General features: G+C 46.1%; 1 protein-coding gene and 1 pseudogene across 1 annotated transcript; one reads left to right on the top strand and one right to left on the bottom strand.

Annotated features, from left to right (window-relative positions):
- Positions 1 to 15,730: 15,730 nt before the first annotated feature.
- LOC113249056 (olfactory receptor 4E1-like) lies at positions 15,731 to 16,678 on the top strand (annotated as a pseudogene).
- A 3,362-nt stretch (positions 16,679 to 20,040) lies between these two features.
- Positions 20,041 to 20,959, bottom strand: LOC113249439 (olfactory receptor 1509-like). The gene is given in 2 exon segments (XM_026490948.2): positions 20,041 to 20,353; positions 20,355 to 20,959. Coding segments are annotated over 2 exon segments (918 nt in total).
- Between the last annotated feature and the right edge of the window lie 2,060 nt (positions 20,960 to 23,019).

Below are 23,019 nucleotides of genomic sequence, written 5' to 3'. Positions count from 1 at the left end.
AGCCGGGGGCTCTGGGGGCCCTGCCCGTCTCCTGCCCTGAATGCTCGGCGGCACCCCAAGGGGCCCGGGTGGGTGTGTGGCATCAGGCTGAGTCCTGCACTGATGCTCACGTGTCCCCAATTTCCGGCGCTGAGTCGCCAGGCGCCTAGGAAGGGGCCCCTCGGTGGCCAACCTAGGGTTAGGGTTAGGCCCCAGGAGCCAGGCATGCCGGATCCACCCACTGTGCAGAGACCTGAGCGGCGGGCTGAGGTGAGGGCGCGGGTGAGGGGGAGCGTGGGCCCAATGGTCGATGGCGCGGGGTGCCATCAAAGTCGCTGGGGGCTTGGGGGCCCTGCCCATTCTCACACCCTGAATGCTCGGTGGCGCCCCAATGGGCCAGTGTGGGTGTGCAGCTGTAGGCTGAGTCTGGCGCTGGGCTCGGGAGTCCCCAATCCCCGGAGCCGCGGCGTCAGACCCCTAGGGAGTGGCCCCTCAGTGGGGGACCTAGGTTTTCTTCGGGTTAGGCCCCAGTAACCTGGAAGGCACAATCTTTGGGCTCTGCGGCAGGGCATGTGAGTGAGCTTTGGCTAATGCAGAGGGCCCTAACTTCTTCAAGAGGGCAGCGAGGGGACTGTGATCTGGGGGCTGCTGGACCCTCATCCCACACATCTGCAATTCCTGTGAGAGGGTCCAGGTCTGAGGGCTTCTTCTGCAGAAGAGGAAAGGGGTCCTGGAGAGCCCTGGGTGGGGTGTGGGCCCAGTGGGAGAGCAGAGGGGGCTGGAGGGCAGCCTCAGCCCCTAACAGAGTCATTCCCCATCCCCGCCACACCCCATCTCTGTCTCTACCCCAATCCTGGGACCCAGAACAAAGGACATGGATTCCACACATCTGGTGGAACGTCGACACTGTGTGCTCAGCAGGTACTCAGGAGACCCAGGGAGGGCTCGGGGACTGGACGTCCTCCACCCAGTGGGAGATTAGTATCCACAGAAGGACACCCTCTCCTGGCACCTACTGAACGACGCGGCACATAGGCATGGGAGCGGAAGTGGGAGGTATCGGGAGGGTCCTGGGAAGGCCAGGGATGGGACAGTCCCTTTGTTCCCTCCTTGGTTGGACAGTCACAGAGCACTAGTGTGCACTGAGGACAATGACCACGCCAGACACGCCACCCCTCCCTGCCCACATGCAGTGGAAGTCACGCGGCGAGTGGGCAGGGAGACTGAGCAGGGCGGCCAGCTTCCATTTGGAGGACAGAAATGGTCACACCAGGGGTCAAGGGCTCCCACCCACAGAGGCTTTAGGCCAGCCCCTCCTCAGTGACCAGGCCTGCCTCAGGCAGGAGTGCCCCATCACAGGTGGACATGGAGTAGGAATGGGCTCTGACAGCCAGGAGCCGGGGACCCAGGGGCCCAGGTTCCCACAAGGGTTCCCTGGGGCATCCGCGTGGTAGGTGCCCTGTCCTCTGACTCCTCTGCCCACCTGTCTGTCCCCAGGGCCATATCCTCCATCCTGGGCACCTGGCTGGACCACTACCCTGAAGATTTCTTCCAGCCCCCAGAATTTCCCTGCCTAAAGACACTACTGGCATACGTAGGGCTCAACATGCCGGGCTCCAACCTAGAGAAACGTGCCTGGCTCCTCCTCTCTCGCCTGCGACACTGTGAGCCAGCTGAGCCACAGACTGGGGGTGAGGAGGACTGGGGGTGACTGATGGAGGCCTGTGGAGGGGAGAGAGTGGGCCACACAGAGCAAGCCTCCACAGACTGCAGTGTGGCTGGGAGCAAGGAGTGGTCTCAGATCACTGTCCCCATGGGCTACAGTTTGGGGAAACCACCCAGTGTCGGGTTCTTAGACTCAGACAATTTTGAATGGTGGGCAAAGTGGCCTTCATTTGGAAGGGACATGGAAAGAAAATCATGATGACCATACTTTCTCTTCTTGGAGTGACAGAAACAGCCCAAGGGCGAGATCCAGAACCGCCCCGAAAGCTAGTCCCAGCTCCCACTGTGGTGCCTGCTGCAGCTTCAGAGCCTGAGCTGGAAATACCCATCACTGCTGCTGGAGCTCAACAACTCAAAATCAGGGACATCACCAGCCGAGTCAGGCCCAATGCAGCTGGTGGTCAGAGCTCTGAACCACCGTGAGGACGTGCAAGAGTAACCTGCGCCTTTGGAAAGCCAGGAGCCTGAGCAGAATCCAGCATCAGCTACAGAGGTCCCTGAAGAGCCCCTTAGGCCACGTCCCATGTCAGAGCCAGTGAAGGATATACTCCTGGCTCTGACCCTCTGTCAGGTGCGAGAAGAGTCACCTGCACCTTTGACAGCATGGGAGCCTGAGCAAGCTCCGGAACCAACCATGGAGGTCCCTGAAGAGCCCGTGATGACACCTGCCATTTCAGAGCCACGGCAGGATATACTCACAGCTCTGACTCCCTGTCAGGAGCTTGAAGACCCACCTGCACCTTTTGCAGCCCCGGCGCCTGCGCACGCTGCAGCACAAGCTATGGAGGTCCCTGAAGGGCCCCTGATGCCACTTGCCATGTCAGAGCCAGCAGAGGATACACTCACACCTCTGTTGAACTGTCAGGAGCTGCAAGAGCCACCAGCATCTATGGCAGCCCCAGAGAAGGAGCAGGCTCCAGCACAAGATATGGAGGTCCCTGAAGGCCCTGATATGCTACCTGCCATGTCAGAACCACCGCAGGATATAATCACAGCTCTGACTCCCTGTCAGGAGATCTAAGCCCTCCTGCACCTTTGGCAGCCCCAGAGCCCTCTCAGGCTACAGCACTAGCTATGGAAGTCCCTGAAAGGCTCGTGATGCCACCTGTCATGTCAGAGCCACAGCAGGATCCACTCACAGCTCTGACTCCCTGTCAGGAGATCTAAGCCCTCCTGCACCTTTGGCAGCCCCAGAGCCCTCTCAGACTGCAGCACTAGCTACGGACGTCCCTGAAAGGCTCGTGATGCCCCCTGTCATGTCAGAGCCACAGCAGGATCCACTCACAGCTCTGACTCCCTGTCAGGAGCAGGAAGATCCACCTGTATCTTTGGCCACACTGGTAACCGATCAGGCAACATCAGCTCGGAGGTCCCTGAAGGGCCCCTGATGCCACCTGCCCTGTCAGAGCTGGCGCAGGACACGCTCGCAGCTCTGCCTCCCTGTCAGAAGCTCCAAGAGCCACCTGCACCTTTGGCAGCCCTGGAGCCCAACCAGGCTCCAGCAGCAGCTATGGAGGTCCCTGAAGGGCCCCTGATGTCACTTGCCTTGTCAGAGCCACGGCAGGATATACTCACAGCTCTGACTCCCTGTCAGCAGCTACAAGAGCCACCTGCCCCTTTGGCAGCCCCGGAGTCCGAACAGGCTACAGCACCAGTGATCGAGGTTGGCGAAGGGCATCGGCAACCACCTCTCTCAGTGGAGCAAACGGCCTAGGCCCCGGAGAGCAGTTCCTGCTCGCTGAATCCCCAAAGGATGGCTTCCCCTCCCCTGTCATTCCAGTGTTTCTAATTTTTGCGCTGTTCATGCACCTATTTCATAGCTTAATATATTCTGGTCTATAAATAAAGGATAAATTGGGTTTACATGGAATTTTACTCTGATCCTTTTAAATTGTACATCCAGGTGTCATTAGGTACAGAGTGTTTTACAACCTTGTCCTTCTACAATATTTCCCTCCCAGAGACTCCTGTGCCACTCGTCAGATACTGCTCATTCCCTCAGCCCAGTCCCTGCAGCCACAGCTCCCCTCTCCTCTCTGCCTCTGTGAGTTACTTCTTCTGGGTTTTCATGTGTGTGGGATCAGAGAGTGTGGCCTTTTTGTATCTAGCTACGTAACTTATGAGTGATTCATTTTTTGTCAGGTTTTTTTCTCCTAAAAAACAAACAAAAACAAAAACAGAAACCAAAAAAACCATTTTACTACAAAGGAATATTCCTGATTCAATACTGTGCATGTGTAGCCCCAAAATGAAACTTTTTCATTATCTGGGATAGGCTTCCCTTTTGTAAGTGTGACCCAAGAGTCAGAAATATCTGGGTCCAGGAGACACCTTCAAAATCTTTCATTTTCCTGGATAGACAAGGTTTCAATGATTCTAATGTGCATATTATAAAAACATTGAGACTGCATATTAAATCTTCCTTTTTATTACAAACATATCAGGTAATTAAAAAGTTCTCTAAGGTTTTAGCCAGATAACGTTTTGTTAGTAAAATAGTGATGTAAATATGAAAAAAGGAAGACACGTTCCTTCTACCTTCTACCATGATAGCCCATAACACATGGCGTCCATCTTCCAGTCCTTTCCCTCGGAGTGTATGGGTGAGTGTGTGCGGGGGAGGGGGTTTGCCTGTGTGTGGGACAGGGTGGGGCAGGGAGGGTTCCACAGCTGGGCTCTTGTTCGGCCTGAGGTCCCCACAGTGGACAGGCACTGCTACTCCTGTCCCCTTCTGCATTATCAGGGGCTACACATCATTTACTCAGCAGCACCACCTCCCGAACAACTGAGACATCTCCAATTCTTTGAATCTCATCCTTAAAGTGAAGAGTACAATGTGCTGTAAATCTCTTTTGCTTTAGGACTGTTTCCTAAAAGCACAATTTCTGGAACACACTTTAGTCCCATTGTTGGAGTATTGGCAGCAGGGTCCTCTAGCTATACTCTCTTTCTTTCCGTGGAGCCTTGCTCGGGAAAAGAGGGTCCCCGGAGACTAGAGATGAACCCTGAAATCACAAGGAAGACAAGCCAGCAGCGAGGCCATCAGGCTACCTGGGCGGGACCCGTGGAGCAGGGAAGAGCCTGTCCATACCGCCCTCATGGATCCTCCCTACACAAGCATCCCTGCCCCCCCACCCCCCCATCCCCGTCCTGGAACACCCCTCATCCAGACCCCGTCCCGGGACACACCCCAGCCACTCCAGCCCCTCCTGCTCTAGAACTCAGCTTCTAAGTAGAGCAACCTGGTCCTGCTTCCAGGCCAGCAGAGGGGTGTCGGCCTGGCCACACTTGTCTGCTTGCTCCGGGTCCATCCTTTTTGGGCCCTCTCCTCGCAGGAAGGAACCAACCTCTCATGGCAGCTCAGGTCAGGGAGTCACAGACATGACCTGAATGTGTTCATCCGTATGTCCACTAGGTGGCAACAGCAAGAACTGCTTGAACCTCTGTGAACAGGAGGGACCTTTACTGAGGAAGGAAGAGAAGGCTAGCTGAGGACAAAGCAGGAATTCACACCTCCCCCCCCATATGTGGTGTACATGACATTCCTCAGGCACTCCTGGCTGCCCTAAAGGGCAAAGAAATAATTAACCTATAGACACCACAATCCTGCAAGACTTAAGTCTCCCTCAACTTCCCAATGTCTTAGCAGTTTACAAGAACCAAGCATTTCTATCAATAACTTAGCTTCCTGTAGGGAAAGTAGATACAATGAAATGTCCTTCGAATCTGCAGCCTCCAGGAAGTTCCCAAATGTCTTAATGTTCATGCCTTGCTAGAGGGCAAAACCACCTTCCCTTGACAATGGCAAGGCCTCTGTACCTTGCGAGTCTTCTTTAACATATGCAAGTATTATCTCAACCTCCCTTTTTCCTTACCTTCCCCCAACCCCATAGTCTATCATCAGCCACCCCTCACAAGCTGGGGCAGCAGCTCTTTCTGCCACCCGTCCTGTCATAAACCACCAATTTTGCACCAAAGATGTCTCAAGAATTCTTTCTTGGTAGTCGGCTCTAGATTCCACCCCACTGAACCTCACCAATATTCCACAACCTCCTCATTTCCAAAGCACACTGGGTGCTCATGGAAGCTGCAGGATGAACAGAGCCTCAACCGGCGGCTTTGGCACTGGGCATAGCCCCTCCACACCCCTCAGGCTCCTCCAGCAGGGATCCCCTGCCCCTGCCAGCCCCAATTCTTGATAACCCTCCAGTTCAGTTGTTGTGAGAGCAGTGCCTACGCTTCCTGCTCGAGACCCAAGTGAGGAGAAGGAAGAAATCCCTCTCCTCGCAGGAAGTCACTTGACTGGGAGTCCACTTGATCAGAAGCTCTCCATCTGGGAGCCCTGCAAAGGACAGGAATGCTGTGACCCTCCGCCTTCCCCTAGGAGCTTTGGTGTGGGGAGCACCGCAGATGTCTACAGAACTTGGCGCACAACAGCATCACACCTCGGAGTCTACAGATTCGGGTGGCCGATTTTATTCTCACCCTCTCAAGAGGCGGGGAAAGCCCTCTGGGAACGCGAGGCACACAGAGCAACTGGCTGACCCTGAGCCCCACCGGGCCCCCTGGCAAGGCGCAGTGCATCCCCGTCCAGGCAAAGACACCTGAGAATCAGCGCACTAGGCCCCTGCCCCCCGAAAACGAGGTGAAAGAACAAGTGAACAGCAAGTTTACCGACCAAAGAGGATGGCCAAACTCAAGCGCAAGGGGATAATAGCACCTAGAGCGCAAGGCTTTTACTCATGATTCATTTCTCTCTCCATTCAAAATTATCCATTTCCTTTTTTTTCTTTTTCCCTTTCCAACTACTTTTTTTTTTTTATTTTAGCAACTCTTCATTTTTCAATCTTTTCTTAACTTTCCCTTTTTACATTGACATTTTATACATATATTCTTCATTTTTGGATTCCTTTCGCTATATTCCATTTGATTTCTGTGTATATATGAGTTTGGCTTTCTTTACACTTTTGGGATTTAGCGACTTCCAACACACAGACCAAAAGACACTCGGGACCAAGTGGCTCACCCTGTTTTGTCCACCCTGTGAGATCCTAATCTCTCTCTCCCCCATCCATTCTTCTCTGGGAAAAGTGACTAGAGGGAGGGATTCCCAGCAAAAGAAAGAGCCAGAGGTAACACTCTCTACCACTGATCTAATGCATACGGTTTTAAGTAAGAAGTCAGAGCTGGAACTCAGGATGACAATTACAAAGTTGCTAGCTGGGGTTGAAAAAGTATAAATGACATGAGAGACTCTCATAGTGCAGAAATGAAATCAAATCAGGCCCAAATTCCAAAGGCTCTAACTGAGATGCAGTCTACATTGGATGTGCATGCTCTAACGGCCAGGGTCAATGAGGCAGAAGACAGAGTCAGTGACACCAAAGACAAGCTGATGGAAAGGAAGGAAGCTGAGGAAAAGAGAGAGAGCCAACGAATGGACCATGGGTGGAGGAATCGAAAAATCAGTGATGCCACAAAAGGAAACAATATTGGAATTACTTCAGCCCCGAGGGAGAAGACACAGAGGGATCTATCTGTGGAGATCATAGCGGAGAACTTCCCTAATCTGGGAGGGAAACAGGCATTCAAGCCCAAGAGGTAGAGAGGACTCTTCCCCAAATCCGAAGAATAGAGGAACACCCTAACCTATACAGTGACGTTTGCAATTTCAGACAGAAAGAGAAAATCCTGAAAGCAGCTTGAGACAAGAGGGTCTTCACTGACAGGGGTAAGCACATTAGACTAGCCACATACCTATCCACAGAGACCTGGCACACCAGAAAGGGCTGGCGTGATCGAGTCAGGGTACTAAATGAGAAAAACACGCAGCCAAGAATACTTTACCCAGCAAGGAGTCATTCCGAATAGGAGCAGAGATAAAGAGCTTCCAGGACAGAAAGAAACTCAAAGGATTTGGCCGCTAAACCACCCTGCAAGAAATAGAAAGGGGGATCCTGTAAGTGAAGAGAGACTCCAAGAGTAACACAGACCAGAAAGAAACAGAGACCATCTACAGAATTAGTGACGTGACAGGTAACGCAACCATTTGCTTTTTAGATTTTTTTCTTTATCATTGGTCTTAAGCAATTTTATTGGGATGTAGGTTGATAAGGAGGGTTTTTTTCATGATCTTTATGTTTGGGGGTTTTGTTGGCTGGATTCCTGAATTCTTGAATCTCTGGGTGTAGAGGGTTCATACAATTCAGATAATAATCAGACATTACTTCTTCAAATAGTTTTTTTTCTGTACCTCAGCCAATTTCTTATCTACCAGGCCACGTGAAATTGCTACAAAGCTCACACATACTCTAGTGTTTGTGTGCAGGGCGTGGTTTGCACCCTTCCTTTTCTCTGCTTTATTCTGGACAACTGCTATGATCATACATTCAAGTTCTCTCTATCTCTGTATCTCTCTCTCTCTCTCTCTTTTTGCTATTTAGTGTCTAGCGTGAAAGAAAGCCCATCTACTACATTTTTCATCTTAGACGTGCTACTGTTCAGCTCCAGAAGTTGGGTTTTCCTTGTTTTCATGTTTTCTATATCTGTTTCACTTCATCCTTTGTGTATATTCTTACGTATGTAAAACCTCTAACAGTTGTTTGAATGTCCATGTGCAATACTTCCATCGTCTTTTTCATTTCTGGGTAAGTTTCTATTGTTTAATCTTTCTTCTCATTACGAGGTGAACTTTTCTCCTTCTTTGCATCCTGGTAATCTTTTGTTGGAAGGCAGGTATTGTGAATTTTAATTGTTAGATATTAACTATGGCTTATATTTCTACACATACTCTTGAGGATTGTTCTGATGGTGAGGTATGTTCCTGGAAAACTATTTTATCCTTCCAGACTAGCTTTCCAAAAGTTTGTTACGTGGTATCACAGTAGTCTTCAATGAATTTTGCTACTGTTCTGTTGGTATTCTGAGCTCTCTTTGCAATGTCCCACGAATTACGAGGTTTTCCACTCTGCCTGCTGCCGGTAGAACAGACTTTTCCTGATTGTGTGTGAAGGCTAGTGACATTTTCCTCTCTGCTTCCCCTGGGCTATTATTTTCCCCACACCACATATGTTCCTCACACACGTGCCCTACTGAGGAATTCTATGAAAACTCAAAAGTGATCCTAGATGGCTTTCTGAGGTCCTCTTTCTCTGTGCAGCTCTCCTCAGTATTCTGTACTGTAAACCACAGCCATATTGACTTCTCCAAACTTCCATCTTTCTGTCTCAAACTCAGGAAAATGGCTGAGCTTCGCCTGTATTCTTCATCCCTGACCCGTAGACTGGAAACTAAATCTCTAGGCAGTAAGTTAGGGAAATGCAGAGTCCCCCATGTTTGTCTTCCTTCTTGTACTAGTCACTTCCCTGCATTGCCTGGAAATATATCGAATGTGTTCTTTTGCCAGGGCACCTGAGTGGCTCAGTTGCTTAAGCCTCCGACTCATGATCTGGACTCAGGTCACAAACTCAGGGTCCTGGGATCAAGACCAGCATTGGGCATCACAGTCAGCAGAGTAGGCTTGAGATTCTCTCTCCCCTCTCCTTCTGCCCTCACCCCACACACTCTTTCTCTCAAACCAACACAGAAAATCTTTCAAATAAAATAAAATAAGTTACTTAAGAGACAGGTTATGTAAGAAGGACATTCATACCCTTCTCTTTTCCTGTTGAAAGCAGGAAATAAACCTACCACGTGAAAGACATCCTTCCTGTTCCAGGAGGCAAAGAAATATCCTTATCACAAGAGATAGGAAATTAAGAGCCAAGAAAGCTGCATAAACAACCTTGTTCCTTTTTACTAATATACCACACTAGCCCAAATTCTGTTCAAACTCCTTACAAATTGAAGTTCCTAATGTTAAGTTTCCTATATCCTGCCAATTCATCTCTGATTTACTGTTTTTGTCTAAAAAGCATAAAAACTGCCTACATGGTTATTTCTTTTGGTCTCAATTTGCCATGCACCTGTAATAAAACTTTGATTTTTTTTTTCTTAATCTGTCTCATGTAAATTTAATTCTTGGTCCAGTCAGAAGACCATGGGGTAGAGGGAGAATTTTTCCTTCCCTTCTACACATAATCTCTTCTCAGTTTCTGACAATTTCCATAATGTGTTAGTTTCTGATTGCTGCTATAACAAATTACCTCAAATTCAGTGGCTTAAAGCAACGCAAATGTATTATCTTACCGTTCTGCAGATCAGAAGTCTAAATCAGTTTCATGAGGCTAAAACTAAGATGTCAATAGGGCTACAGTCCTTCTGAAGACTCTAGGAGAAAATCTGTTTGTTTGAATTTCCCAGCTTCTAGAATGAATGTAGCCTACATTCCTTGGCTCCCCTCCCCAACCGGCAATCTCATCATTCCTACCTCTGCTTCTGTGTTCACATCTCCTTCTTGAACTCTGCTTCTCCTGCCTCCCTCTTTCACTCAGGAAGGCCCTTCTGATTATTTTGAGCCCACCCAGATATTCCAGGAGAATCTCCCCACCTCAAGGTCCATAAACTAATCACATTTGCAAAGTCCCTTTTCACAGATTCCCCAGATTCCAACAGCAACATCTTTGGGGGAATTATTCTGCCCACCACACATGACATTAAAAAATTCTTTCTTATCAATCAGAATGAAACCCACAGTAACAGTATTCTTCACTGTCTCCAATGCATTCTTTACAATAACATTGTCCAGTGTGTCAAAACTGATCAAATGTTTTCTCAGTCAGGATGGTTTCAGTTATAGGGAACAGAAATCTTAACTCAAATTCCTAAAATACAAGTCACCTTAATTCACTGTATTGTAAATTCCACATAGGATCTTTTTATCTCATTTTACAATAAGTGTGATATTGCACACACCCTAGATTATAAACCCCTTATTGTCTGCTTTTAGCAGAGAGTCAGTGACCTTTCAGAAGGGAGGAGTAGGGCACTTTGATCTTTTGGAGTGGACAGAATGGAATGGGAAGAAGGAAAGAGTCAGTCAGGAGGATCAAAAATACCAAAATGTGGGGCACCTGGGTGGTTTAGTCGATTAAGCATCGGATTTCATTCAGGCCATGATCTCAGGGTACTGGGATCCGGCCCCCTGATGATACCAGAGTGGGGGCTCCCTGCTCTGTGAGGAGTCTCCTTGTCCTTCTCCATCTCCCTCCCCCCGCCATACTCTCTCCAAAAAATTAATAAACAATCTTTTTTAAAAAAAATACCAAGAAGTCACCTATCCCAAAACCAATGAAACATTTCTATGCGATTCAACAAGCAACTCTTTTAAGTGTGGCTCCTCTCAGAAATACAGCATCCAAGTGAAGTAATGGAGTAAATATCAGAATCAGCAGCAGAAGACCTGGTTCAGCTGCTTCCCTGATATATAAACTCTGAAAATCACTTAATGCCAAGTCTAATTTTTCTATAATGCTCCCCACAATATCACAGGGATATTGTGAAGATCAAATAAATTAATGAGTGTGAAAGCTTTACAAGCTCTCAAGTGCTATGCCAGCATCCACAATTCTTCTCATTTATTCTGCAGAGGAAATGGGAACACACAATTTTTGGAGCATGAGGGACTTCCTGGGAAAAAAAGCCTGAGTGGGACATTCAGTATACAGTCAGAGAGGGAAGTAGTGGGCCAAGGGAGAGGGTTACCCAAAAGAAGTGAGAAATACAGACACTGTAGGTTAGGCCAAAAATTAATTTCTCAACCTTGCATAGTATCAGTGACAGTGGTGATAGTAATTGCCCTATAATCAACTGAACATCATTTTCTATATTATCCTTGGTGTACTATGCCTAGGATAAAGGATCTCAATTCCAAAACTACTTGAGAATGAGTACAGGCAGTATAGCCCTCTTCCTTATGCATACCCTAGTTGCCAACGTCACAATATAATACAAGCCCCACATGGATTAAGTAGAAGTATCTCTATGTTCTAGAAGCTCTGAGTTTTGCAATACCTTCAAGTCTGGCCTCTGATCAATGGTAACAAACGCAACAAGAAAACTGGGGGAAAGGAGGCCAAGCCACAAGTCCTTAGGAGTAAGAATTTTTGGTAATTTCTGACACTTTCCCCCATTACCATCTTCTCTTCTACACACTGTTTCCTGAAGAGTCAGCTATAAGGCTTCCTTCCACACCTTTGATTTCATATATCCTAACCAATCCACAGAACTCTTCAATCTTAAATTCAAACTCAAAGTATAGGGGCACCTGACGAGCCCAGTCGGAACAGTGTGTGGATCTTGATCTCAGGGAGGTGAGTTCGAGCCCCATGTCCAGTGTAGGGATTACTTAAATAAGTAAAAATGAAAAGAAAAACCCCAAGTATAATCTGTAGTCTTCCCCTTGGGATTCTTCTTTCTCCAACTCAAACTACCAAGCTCTTACATCTAAACAGAGAAAGCCAAGGTTCATTAGAGCAAGAGGATCTAGATTTTCACTGTAGACAAAACAATGAATACTGATGCCAAAAGAGTTGGCTGTTATGGGGTGGTGGCTTTCTTGTTTGTTTGAATTGCATATTGTGTAACTGCATTAACTTAAGCAACATATGCACTAAGTGCCACAGGCTTTGCAAAGATTTCAAGAGTTCTAAGACAGATGACCATTGTTCTTTATGTTTTATGGATGAGAAGCTGAGGCCCAGAAAGGTTAAGGAACTTGCCCAAACTTACAAAGCTAGAATTTGCACACACACAACCTGACCCTCAAGGCCAAACCCTTGACCTCTCTGGCAGAGAGCTGATTAAAATCTTAACTCCATGGCCTGTGCCTCATCTCTGTGTTTGTATGTGGATTACATGAGAAACCATGAAAGCCCCTCACCTAATACTTAGCACAGACTAGTAGTTCATTTAATCATGTCTAAACACATCCTAAAGGTTTAGATGTGGAAGCCCTGCTTTCCCTTTAAATTCCCCTAGTGACAATTTCAAAGTCTGTAACGTTAGTCCCCACAGAATTAACTTTTTCTAACTATGACTAGGGTAAGCTGACGACATTGCTTAAAAGGTCCCAAGGAGATAAAACCTATGTAATTTAGGTAAACACACACACACACACACACACACACACCAAAAAACCACCCAACCCTGCAGCTGCCAGCCCCAGCTGCCCTCTTTCTGTACACATTTCCCTTCAGTAATCGGTAGAATAATCTGTCTGAAGCTAGCCATATAAAACTTACACCCAGAGAGTGTGCTGCCAAGGAAACAATGCCTACATCACACTGGTTGTGAATAATTAGGACAAGTTTGTGTTAGAAATCTCCTGGTAAGCTAGCATGGCCTGTAAAAGGGGTTGATAGAGACTTTGAATCATTCCGCTGCCAATATCATCTGAAAAAGTGCAAAAAATATACCATTCTTATGCTGCATCTCCAGCGGACTGGCAACCAATTCTAGAAAATCTTAAGGCGAGTTACATGCTCTACATACTGAAAACGATGAAAATAATATCGGCACTAAGGTGTAAAATTTTGCAAAAACCCTGGAGCACTTCTGGTAAAGTATCACCAAATGTATTTACCGTGACTGATCACCAAAAACTGAACAAGACCCAGGAGAACTTTGAGGGCTCTGGCCATGCTTATGGAAAAATCAAGGTAAACGTTAAATCTGTCCGATTAGTTCTTTCCACTGGAAAATAATTCACTATCAAAACTTGACATTGAAACTACCAGACCGTGACAACTCAGTTCTCTTTGGAGGGGCCGGGAGCACCAGAAACAACCCAGGGTGAGTTTTACAGACACTCTGTCTTACTCTGGTTTTGTTCTTAATTATTTTCCTACATTTTTTGGAAGCGTATGCCACAGACATTCGATTTTCTTTTTGTGCACCATATCCTCAACATAAACTGACACCAAATTTCTACTGCAGTTGGGCACATCTCCATTTCTCAAAGCATTTCTTCCTGCAGCTCCAAAGAAATAGAAAAAAAAAAAAGTGATGATGATGGAACACAAGTCTTCATTACAGACCTAGTTCTCCATCCACACACTCTGTGTGGGTGAAATTCTCCAGATTAATTTAAAATAAACCCCTGGCTCCATTCTTGCTCAGTTCTTTAGTTTTCAAGTTTGCAATCATCCTTTCAGTTGATTAGTAAATTAAAAAGGGAACAGATGTAAATCATTCAACTTTTAAAATAGCTTTCTGGGGACACCTGAATGGCTAAGCTGGTTGAGCATCTAACTCTCCGTTTCAGCTCAAGTATGAAAACACGGCTGTGGGATCAAGCCCCCTAGCGGGCTCTGTGCTAGGTATGGAGTCGGCTTGAGATTCTCTCCTTTTCCCTCTGCCCCTCCCCCCTCACACACACACACACACACACACACTGTCTCTCTCTTTCTCTAAAAATAAATAAATCTAGAAAACAATGAAATAAAGTAGCTTTCTAGAGCAGAAGCTTTAAGTGAATACTAAGAAATATTTCTCTTTTTTAAGATTTTATTTCTTTATTTGGGAGAGAGAGTGAGAGAGAGCATGAGAGGGGACAGGGGAGATGGTCAGAGGGAGAAGCAGACTCCCCGCTGAGCCGGGAGCCAGATGCTGGACTCAATCCCGGGACTCTGGGATCATGACCTGAGCTGAAGGCAGACGCTTAACAAACGGAGCCACCCAGGCACCCCCACTAAGAAAAACTGCTTAAGAGTAAAGTTAATCCATCACTACATTAAGATGTTACAATAAATATTAATCTAAGCTCTAGACACCATGAGTTTAATTCAAATGTTAACTAAAAGATTTCTCCTGGCCCAGAAATACCTTATTTTCCCATGACTCTACTTTGCTAGTTTCCTAGTTTGACACTACCTTAATCTTCCTCTATTGATATAGACTATCACAAGAGACCCTGTCTGCAGAAGACCAGCACGATGAGTAATAGGAAATGCTGGAGAAGGAAGAGATGACTAGAAGCAGAAGAGATAGAGTTCCTAGTCCTTTTTCATAAGCAATGTGGAGCTGATTCATTTGTCTGGCAGAGAGCCTGCCCTTGAGGAATGAGGGAACGCTCCAGTAGTGACCAGTGATGGGAAGAAGATAGCACAGGATGAGCGGACCCCAGGAAGCAAGAGAGCTGCATGCATGAGTGGGCACCCCTGGAAGACGGTGCATCCAGGCCGTGACATGAAGACAAGTGAGAGAAGAATGACTAGACACCCCACAGATGCCCAACCAGGCTGGTGGGGTGCACCTAGCAGAGGAAGAGGCAGCTCACCAAGACGCATTCCACTTAGCGCCCTAATGATGCCAACCGTCACATAAATGATTCAGGTCAGAGTGGGGGCACAGAGAGCCTGGGCTGGGACTCAGGAGGCCTGTGCTCCGGACACAGCTGTTACTGCAATTCTCTGTGAACCTAAGCCCGTTGCTTTACCTCTCTGTGCCTCATTTTCTCTATAAAATGAAAACAACAAACAAACAAACAAACAAACAAACAAAGGGAGGAGGGGAGGGGAGGAAAGAAAGAAATGAGGAAAACTCTCAGCTCTTTCTAAGACACCCCAACGACACTGCCCATTGTCCAGCCGACTGGGGAAAAGCGTCTACCAGCCACAGACCAGGTCATTGACATGACAGTACCAGGGCGTCACGGCAGAGTGCACAGGGGTGGAAGTCCTTCGGACGAGTGAAAAATGCACTCAACAGACAATGGAGAAAACCATGCTCAAGGCCAGGCTGTGTACAACTTTGAACATGTTACTGGCTTGGGGTAGAAAAAGCCTGGTTTCTTCTCTGCTAAAGATTTATGAGTAAATATAAGCCCTCCGCTCTCCAAGGCTGCCTTATATCTCTTGGTGAATCATGGTTCTTTGCACTATTTTCCCAAAAACGTCTGTGTGGTGCCTACTGTGTATGCAGCATGACTGAAGACGCTGAATGGGGTTTTTAAAATAAGATACTGGATCATAAGCTCCAGATGGAGGGAAAAGCAAACACAGAAGAAATTAAGTGGCCAGATGATTGATACAGATGCTAAGTGTTATTTTTTTTTTCCTAATTCTTTGCAGAGTGTCCAACAAAGAGAATGGAAGAGGCGGACCTACTCAATCAAACCACTTCCGTGACATATATTCGGCTTAGAGGCTTATCTATCAATCAGAAGGTGCAGATGACTGTGTTTGCCGCGTTCCTCACTTCCTATGTCCTGACACTGATTGGGAACATCCTCATTGTCGTAACTATTATCTATGACCGCCAGCTCCATACCCCTATGTATTTCTTCCTCAGTAACCTATCTTTTATTGATGTCTGCCACTCCACGGTCCCTGTCCCCAAGATGCTCAGAGATACGTGGTCAGAAGAGAAGCTCATCCCCTTTGAGGTCTGTGTCACCCAGATGTTCTTCCTGCACCTCTTTGCCTGCACCTAGATCTTTCTCCTCACCGTCATGGCCTATGATCGGTACATGGCAATTTGCAAACCCCTGCAGTACATGACAGTGATGAACTGGAAAGTATGTGTGCTGCTGGCTGTGGCCCTCTGGACGGGGGACACCATCCACTCCATATCGCTGACTTCCCTCACCATCAAGCTGCCCCACTGTGGTCCTGATGAGATTGACAGCTTCTTCTGGGATGTGCCTCAGGTGATCAAACTGGCCTGCACGGACACCCACATCATTGAAATCCTCATCGTCTCCAACAGCGGGCTGATCTCGGTGGTCTCTTTCGTGGTCCTCGTGGTGTCCTATGCAGTCATCCTGGTGAGCCTGAGGCAGCAGATCTCCGAAGGCAGGCAGAAGGCCTTATCCACCTGTGCAGCACACCTTGCCGTCGTCACACTCTTCCTGGGACACTGCATCTTCATCTATTCCCGTCCATCCACCAGCCTCCTGGAGGACAAGGTGGTGTCTGTGTTCTTCACCGCAGTGACCCCTCTGTGGAACCACATCGTCTATACTCTCAGGAATGAAGACATGAAGAATGCCTTGAACAAGTTCATGGGGAGGTTGGAGGAGAGAGGGAAAAAATGACAATGTCTAGGCTCTTAAGAGGCCTGGTGCTCCACATCCAAGAGATGCCTTGCAAAGAATAAGTCACCAAACATTTATCGGGCTTTGCCACTTATGAATTCTCTTCGGTCCAATATTTGACAATCATACCAGTAGCTGTGATTTTCAGGATCTTTCATATGCTGGCAATTGTTCTAGGCACTCTATATTTACTCCATGCCCACAGCCACTTGAGAGGTAGGTTTTACGCTTGTTTACAATGATGGAACGAAAGCTCAGAGAGAGCCAACGGCATGCCCAAGGTCACCCAGCTAGGAAATGCTGGAGGCAGGTATTAAGCCAAGTGCATCAGCACAAACTCATGCTATTTTCACTACACCACGTCGCCTCTCCGGGCTGTTGTCTTAGGGTGGTAACTAATGTTGAAATGAACCTTTAGATTGCCGGGCAGCACTTGACTACATCATTCACTCAGATGCTTGCCTAAATGGCTCAGCAAACACCAGTGACTCAGACCAAGTGAGTTTGCTTATGACTTCAGTCATGTAGAAAGAAGACTTTGAGTCACTGAAGGTACTGATATCCTCAAGTGGCCAGGAAAAATCTGCCATCAGAGCAATGAAATGGGGATAACTTACTATTCATTCATTTGACAAATTTTTACCGAGCACCTATTATGTGCTAAGGACCAGGCTTACAATCACACACACACACAAACACACACACACACACACTGAATGTTGATAGAGAGATTTAGAAAAGACTGTCTTCAGAGTGGAGAGGCAAAGAGGGTCTCTTTGACAAATGACATAGAAGCTAAGGGGCGCCTGGGTGGCACAGCGGTTAAGCATCTGCCTTCAGCTCAGGGCGTGATCCTGGCGTTATGGGATCAAGCCCCACATCAAGCTCCTCCGCTATGAGCCTGCTTCTTCCTCTCCCACTCCCCCTGCTTGTGTTCCCTCTCTCGCTGGCTGTCTCTCTCTGTTGAATAAATAAATAAATAAATCTTTAAATAAAAAAAAAAGAAGAAGAAGCTAAGATCTGAAAGATGAAGAGGAGGCACGCATGAAAAAGACAGGTGATGAACATTCTAGGCAGAGGAAATGGCAGGTTTTGGGAAAGACCCTGGCTTGGTCCAAGCACAGAAAGGGTAGTGTGGTTACAGCTTAGACCCTAAGGCAGAGAATGGTGAGAGATGACGGTGAAGAGGTCAAAAGAATACTTTCACATCCTCTCAAGGGTCAACCAGCTTTAAAAAATGTGCCAAGATAAGGCAAGGGGGAAGAAAGTCTTTTTAAATGGTACTGGATCATCTAGGTAGATGGGAAATATTAATCTCAACCCTCATCTCACAGCATGTATCAAAGGAAACTTAAAATGGATCACAAACCTAAAATTTATAGCTGAACTGTAAAATTTCTGAAAGAAACTAGGAGAAAATCTTCGAGACTTCGGGGACGTGAAGATTTCTTAGGACACAAAAGGCATCAATCTTAAAAGTAAAAGAATGATAAGTAAGACTTAATCCAAATATAAACTTCCACTCTTCAAAATATATCATTCAGAAAATAAAACTGCAAGCCATAGCATGAGAAAAAATATTACCAAGACATATATCCAACAAAGGTCTTGTATCCAGAATATACAAAGAATACTTTGTTTACTCTTAAAACATAGTGACAAGAAGAAAAAACTAATCATAATAAATGAGTAAAAATTTGGACAGACACATCACAACACGAGATATAGGAAAGGATAATAAGCAGATGAAAAGATTCTCAGCATCATCAGTAATTAGGAAAATGAAGAGTAAACCACAGGAATTTTAGGCCTCAGTAGAAGGCCTAAAATTAAATATTGACAATAACATTTATTGGATGTTAAACTCCTCTACTTCTGATGAGAACATAAAATCTTACAACCACTTTGGGGGCACCTAGCTGACTCAGTCAGTGGAGCGTGAGACTCTTCATCTCAGGGTCATGAGTTCGAGCCCCACAGCAGGGGTAGAGTTTATTTAAAGATAAACAACTTCAAAAAATCATACAACCACTTGGAAAAACAGCCTTCTGGTTTCTTATGAGCTGAACATACACTTACTATATAATCCAAGAATTCTACTCTTAGGTATTTACCCAGGAGAAATGAAGACCTGTGGCCAAAATAACCTGTAAATAAACATTTATATCTACTTTACTCACAACTGCCAAAAACTGAAAACACCCAAATGTCCACCAGTAAATGATTGAATAAACAACTGTGGCATACCCATACCATGAGATATTATTCAACAATAAGAAGAAACAAACTGCTAATACCCACAAAAGACATAGGTTAATCTCAGAAGCAGCATGCAGAGCTAAAGAATTCAGGCACAGAAAAGTTCGTACTGTATGATTCAATGGATATGAAGCTCTAGGAAAGATACATCTAATTCATAGCGACAAAAATCAGACGCTTGCATGCTTGGGTGGAGATAGAGGGATTGGCTGGGAAGGGACTGAAGAAACTCTCTGGGTGATGGAAATGCCCTATATCTTGACCGGAGACATGGTTATGTGGGTGTATATATACCTTTGTCAAAATTCCTCAAACTGTCCAATTAAAATGCATGCATGTTATGGAACTAAATTCTACACCAATAAACCTTATTTTACAGTAAGTTCTTTATACATTTCCACCTTGATCTTATCAAAGTATTATGAAAAATACAAAATAGATGCAGGAATGAGGAATCACGTTCAAAGTAACAGTTTAATCCACTATAAATCATTGACGGCTTAAATAAACACCTTGAATCTAAATTGAAAGGCAAAATTAAAACCACTTTAATTTATAGAACCTAAGTGTGATATCACTTCCCAGAGGCAATAACCCACAGAATCCACAAATCAAGAAAATAAGTTCTCTCACAAGTGTACCTGTTCCTGAAACTCAGTCCATGCCCCAAATTGTGATCTTTTACTAGTGAAGGCAGAAGGCTTCTTTAAAGTTTTCCAGATTCTTTTTTTTTTTCAGATTTTATTTATTTATTTGAGAGAGTGAGAGAGCACGAGCGGGGTGAGGGGCAGAGGGAGAAGCAGAGTCCCCTCTGAGCAGGGAGCTGCACTCCAGGCTCCATCCTAGGACCCCGGGATCCTGACCTGAACCGAAGGCAGACACTTAACCGAGTGAGCCACCGAGGGAGCTCCAGATTCTTTTTCCTTTAGGTTCCACCATGATCGTTTCCTCTCTGTAAGTAAAAGTTAATAAGTCCTTCCCTTTAAAAAGAAGCTCTGCTCTGTGCCATTTGATCTACTGATTCTGTTTTTTTTCTTCCACTGTCTCGTTAAAGATATGGCCATAATTATACTTGTGACTCCAAATCCATCGTGTGCCTGACTTCATGAAAAAACCTGTTTCTGTCTGAGATGCTTGATGGCACTTTGTACCTCCTCCTTCCTCAAGGTGTAAATGAGGGGATTGAGCTGAGGGGTGATCACCGTGTAGAAGACGGACACCACCTTGTCCATGGAGAAGCTGGTGTCTGCCCGAGTGTAGAGGAAGATACATGGTCCGAAGAAGAAGCCAACCACCATGAAGTGGGCTGAGCAGGTAGCCAGGGCTTTCCGGCGCCCCTCAGCTGACTGTTTTCGAAGAGAAACCAGGATGACCGTGTAAGAGGTGACCAAAGCCAGGAAACAGGTGAGGGAGATGGTTAGACACAATGAGCATTCCCGTGAGGTACGTATCTGTGCACGCCAGCTTGATGACAGGGGGCACGTCGCAGAAGTAGCTATCAATAATGTTGGGGCCGCAGTAAGGTAGACGAATGGTCAGGAAGGTCTGCACCAGAGAGTGGACAGCAGCCCCCAACCAGAGAGCAAACACGAGCTGTACACAGACCCTGATGTTCATCACATTGGGATAGTGCAGCGGAGCACAGATGGCTCCATAACGATCATAAGCCATGATGGTCAGCAGAAAGATCTCAGCACAAGCAAACAGATGTAGAAAGAACAGCTGTGCGATGCAATTATCAAAGGAAATCGTCTTTCTCTCCAAAAGCAAGCCCTCTAGCATCTTGGGCACAGTGACAGATGAGTGGCAGATGTCAATAAAAGACAGATTGCTCAGGAAGAAGTACATGGGGGTATGGAGACGTGGAGTAAAAACTATAGTAACTATGATGAGAGTGTTCCCCAAAAGGGTCAGTACATACGTGATGGAGAATGCTACAGAAAATAGTACCTCCAGCACCCAGTTCTCAGTGAGTCCCAAGGAGACAAATTCAATCACTCTTGTTTGATTTAGAGCATCCATCCAATGAATTCTCAAAGGACCTTGGGGGGTGGGGGGGAGCCATGAAAGTAATTTAGCTTTAAGATTACAGGACTAGAACTCATTGAAGTGATTCTATATTCCATTATGAATTGCTTATTTATTATCAGGGCATATAAAATAGAAGAGCAACCTAATAGCGACTGTTACAATACACCCATTATGTACCAGGAGCTGTTCCCAGCGTTTTATATACACATTCCTATTAACCACAACTGCACCATAGCATAGGCATTACTATTCCTGGCTTGCAGATGAGATACATGAATCTGACAAGAATAAGTTAAGTTGCCAAAACTCTTAGCCACTAGTTAGCTGGCTTTTTTCATTTCGGTCTAACCCACAGATAACACCAAATTAATCTTCCAAAATATGACTCCCAACTAAAGTCTTTCACCATTTCACTCTTCCTGTCAAATTAAATGTACATCCAAAGCCTGCAACAGACTAATACCTGTTTATTTTTCCAGTATGGAATCCTCCTTTTTCCCCTACGTACTCCTCTGTCCAAGCAGGTTTGTTACTGTTTCTGCCATGTTACCCCCACCTTTAAGAAAACTTTGCTGGGGGCGCCTGGGTGGCACAGTCGTTAAGCCTCTGCCTTTGGCTCAGGGCGTGATCCCGGCATTCTGGGACTGAGCCCCACATCAGTCTCCCCCACTAGGAGCCTGCTTCTTCCTCTCCCACACCCCCTGCTTGTGTTCCCTCTCTCGCTGGCTGTCTCCGTCAAATAAATAAATAAATAAAATCTTTTAAAAAAAGAAAACTTTGCTGATACAATCAAATCTTATGTCTAGTCTTTCATGCCTATTTTATGGTACTGAAATATTAAAAAAAACCCCACTTCTTTCTGTTTTCCATTACATTGAAATTTTCCTAAAAAGCAATAACTACTGGGGCACCTGGGTAGCTCAGTCGGTCACGTGTGTGACTTTTGGTTTTCGCTCAGGTCATGATGTCAGGGTTGTGAGATCAAGCCCCATGTCTCTCTCTCTGTCTCTCTCTCTCACAGGAGTAACTAAATCTTTTCTTAAAAAAAGATTTTATTCTTCATAGTATATTATGATATGATCTACCTAGCTGCCAACCAAAACAAGTGGAGAAAGAAAACTTCTCTGAGGCTCTTAAGTTGTTGTTGTTGTTGTTTTCTAAGGGTGGTGGGACAGAGGGGAAGAGGGGGAGGGAGAGAGAGAATCTTAAGCAGACTCCACGCCAGGGAAGAGCCTGATGTGGGGCTCAATCTCACAACCCTGAGATCAAGACCCGAGTGGAGATCAAGAGTCAGATGCTTAACCCACTGAATCACCCAGGTGCCCCTTCTCTGAGGCTTTTAAAGGTGAGGATGCTTTAAGGTAAGAACCAAATAGTGTCCTCCTCTGTGTCTAGAGAAAGACTCAAAAGCACCTCCCTCAGATATTCCAAGGATGCGGTCCTGGTGAGTTATGTCTCAGAGAGTGACACTGGATCGGGAAGCCCAGGGGAGCAGAACTCTCATGCTTCAGCTGTACTCTGCCATTTCTTCTCCAGAACAGCCCAAATCGAATCTGTATGCTGACTTTCAGAGCTCAGGAAAGACAGGCTTTGTCTGGTGGTAATAAAGACTCCCTTGCTTCCACAAACAAGCAAAGACTGAATGACCATCTGCCAGTAGAAGAGACTCCTTCTCTCTTTGAAAGAGTGTATCTTATTCGACATTCATTTCACAAACATTTGTGAATGCCTAGCAGGCACTGTGCTAGTGATGGTATTGATCCCTTCCAACCTCAACACTCCATAATTCTATGACTTTGTTGATGACTAGAGAGAAGGAACAGGTGCTGTGGCAAAATCTAAAAGGTGGCAAGGCATAATCCTAGACATTTTGAGGAATCTTAGAGGGTGTGTGTATTTGTGGTATCTTGGGGGTGCAGGGGTGCCTCTGCAGAAAGCAACACATTGAAAAAGTATACTGAGTCCTGAGACAGCAAAGAGGTTAAAATAATTCTTATAAGTTAACAGGCCTTCTACTAAATGTATAAATACTACACACTCTCGCAACATAA

Source organism: Ursus arctos, unplaced genomic scaffold, assembly GCF_023065955.2.
Source record: "Ursus arctos isolate Adak ecotype North America unplaced genomic scaffold, UrsArc2.0 scaffold_17, whole genome shotgun sequence".
NCBI classification, from domain to species: domain Eukaryota; kingdom Metazoa; phylum Chordata; class Mammalia; order Carnivora; family Ursidae; genus Ursus; species Ursus arctos.
The sequence above is the reverse complement of the archived record's forward strand: the minus strand, read 5'-3'. Positions and strand labels throughout refer to the sequence as shown.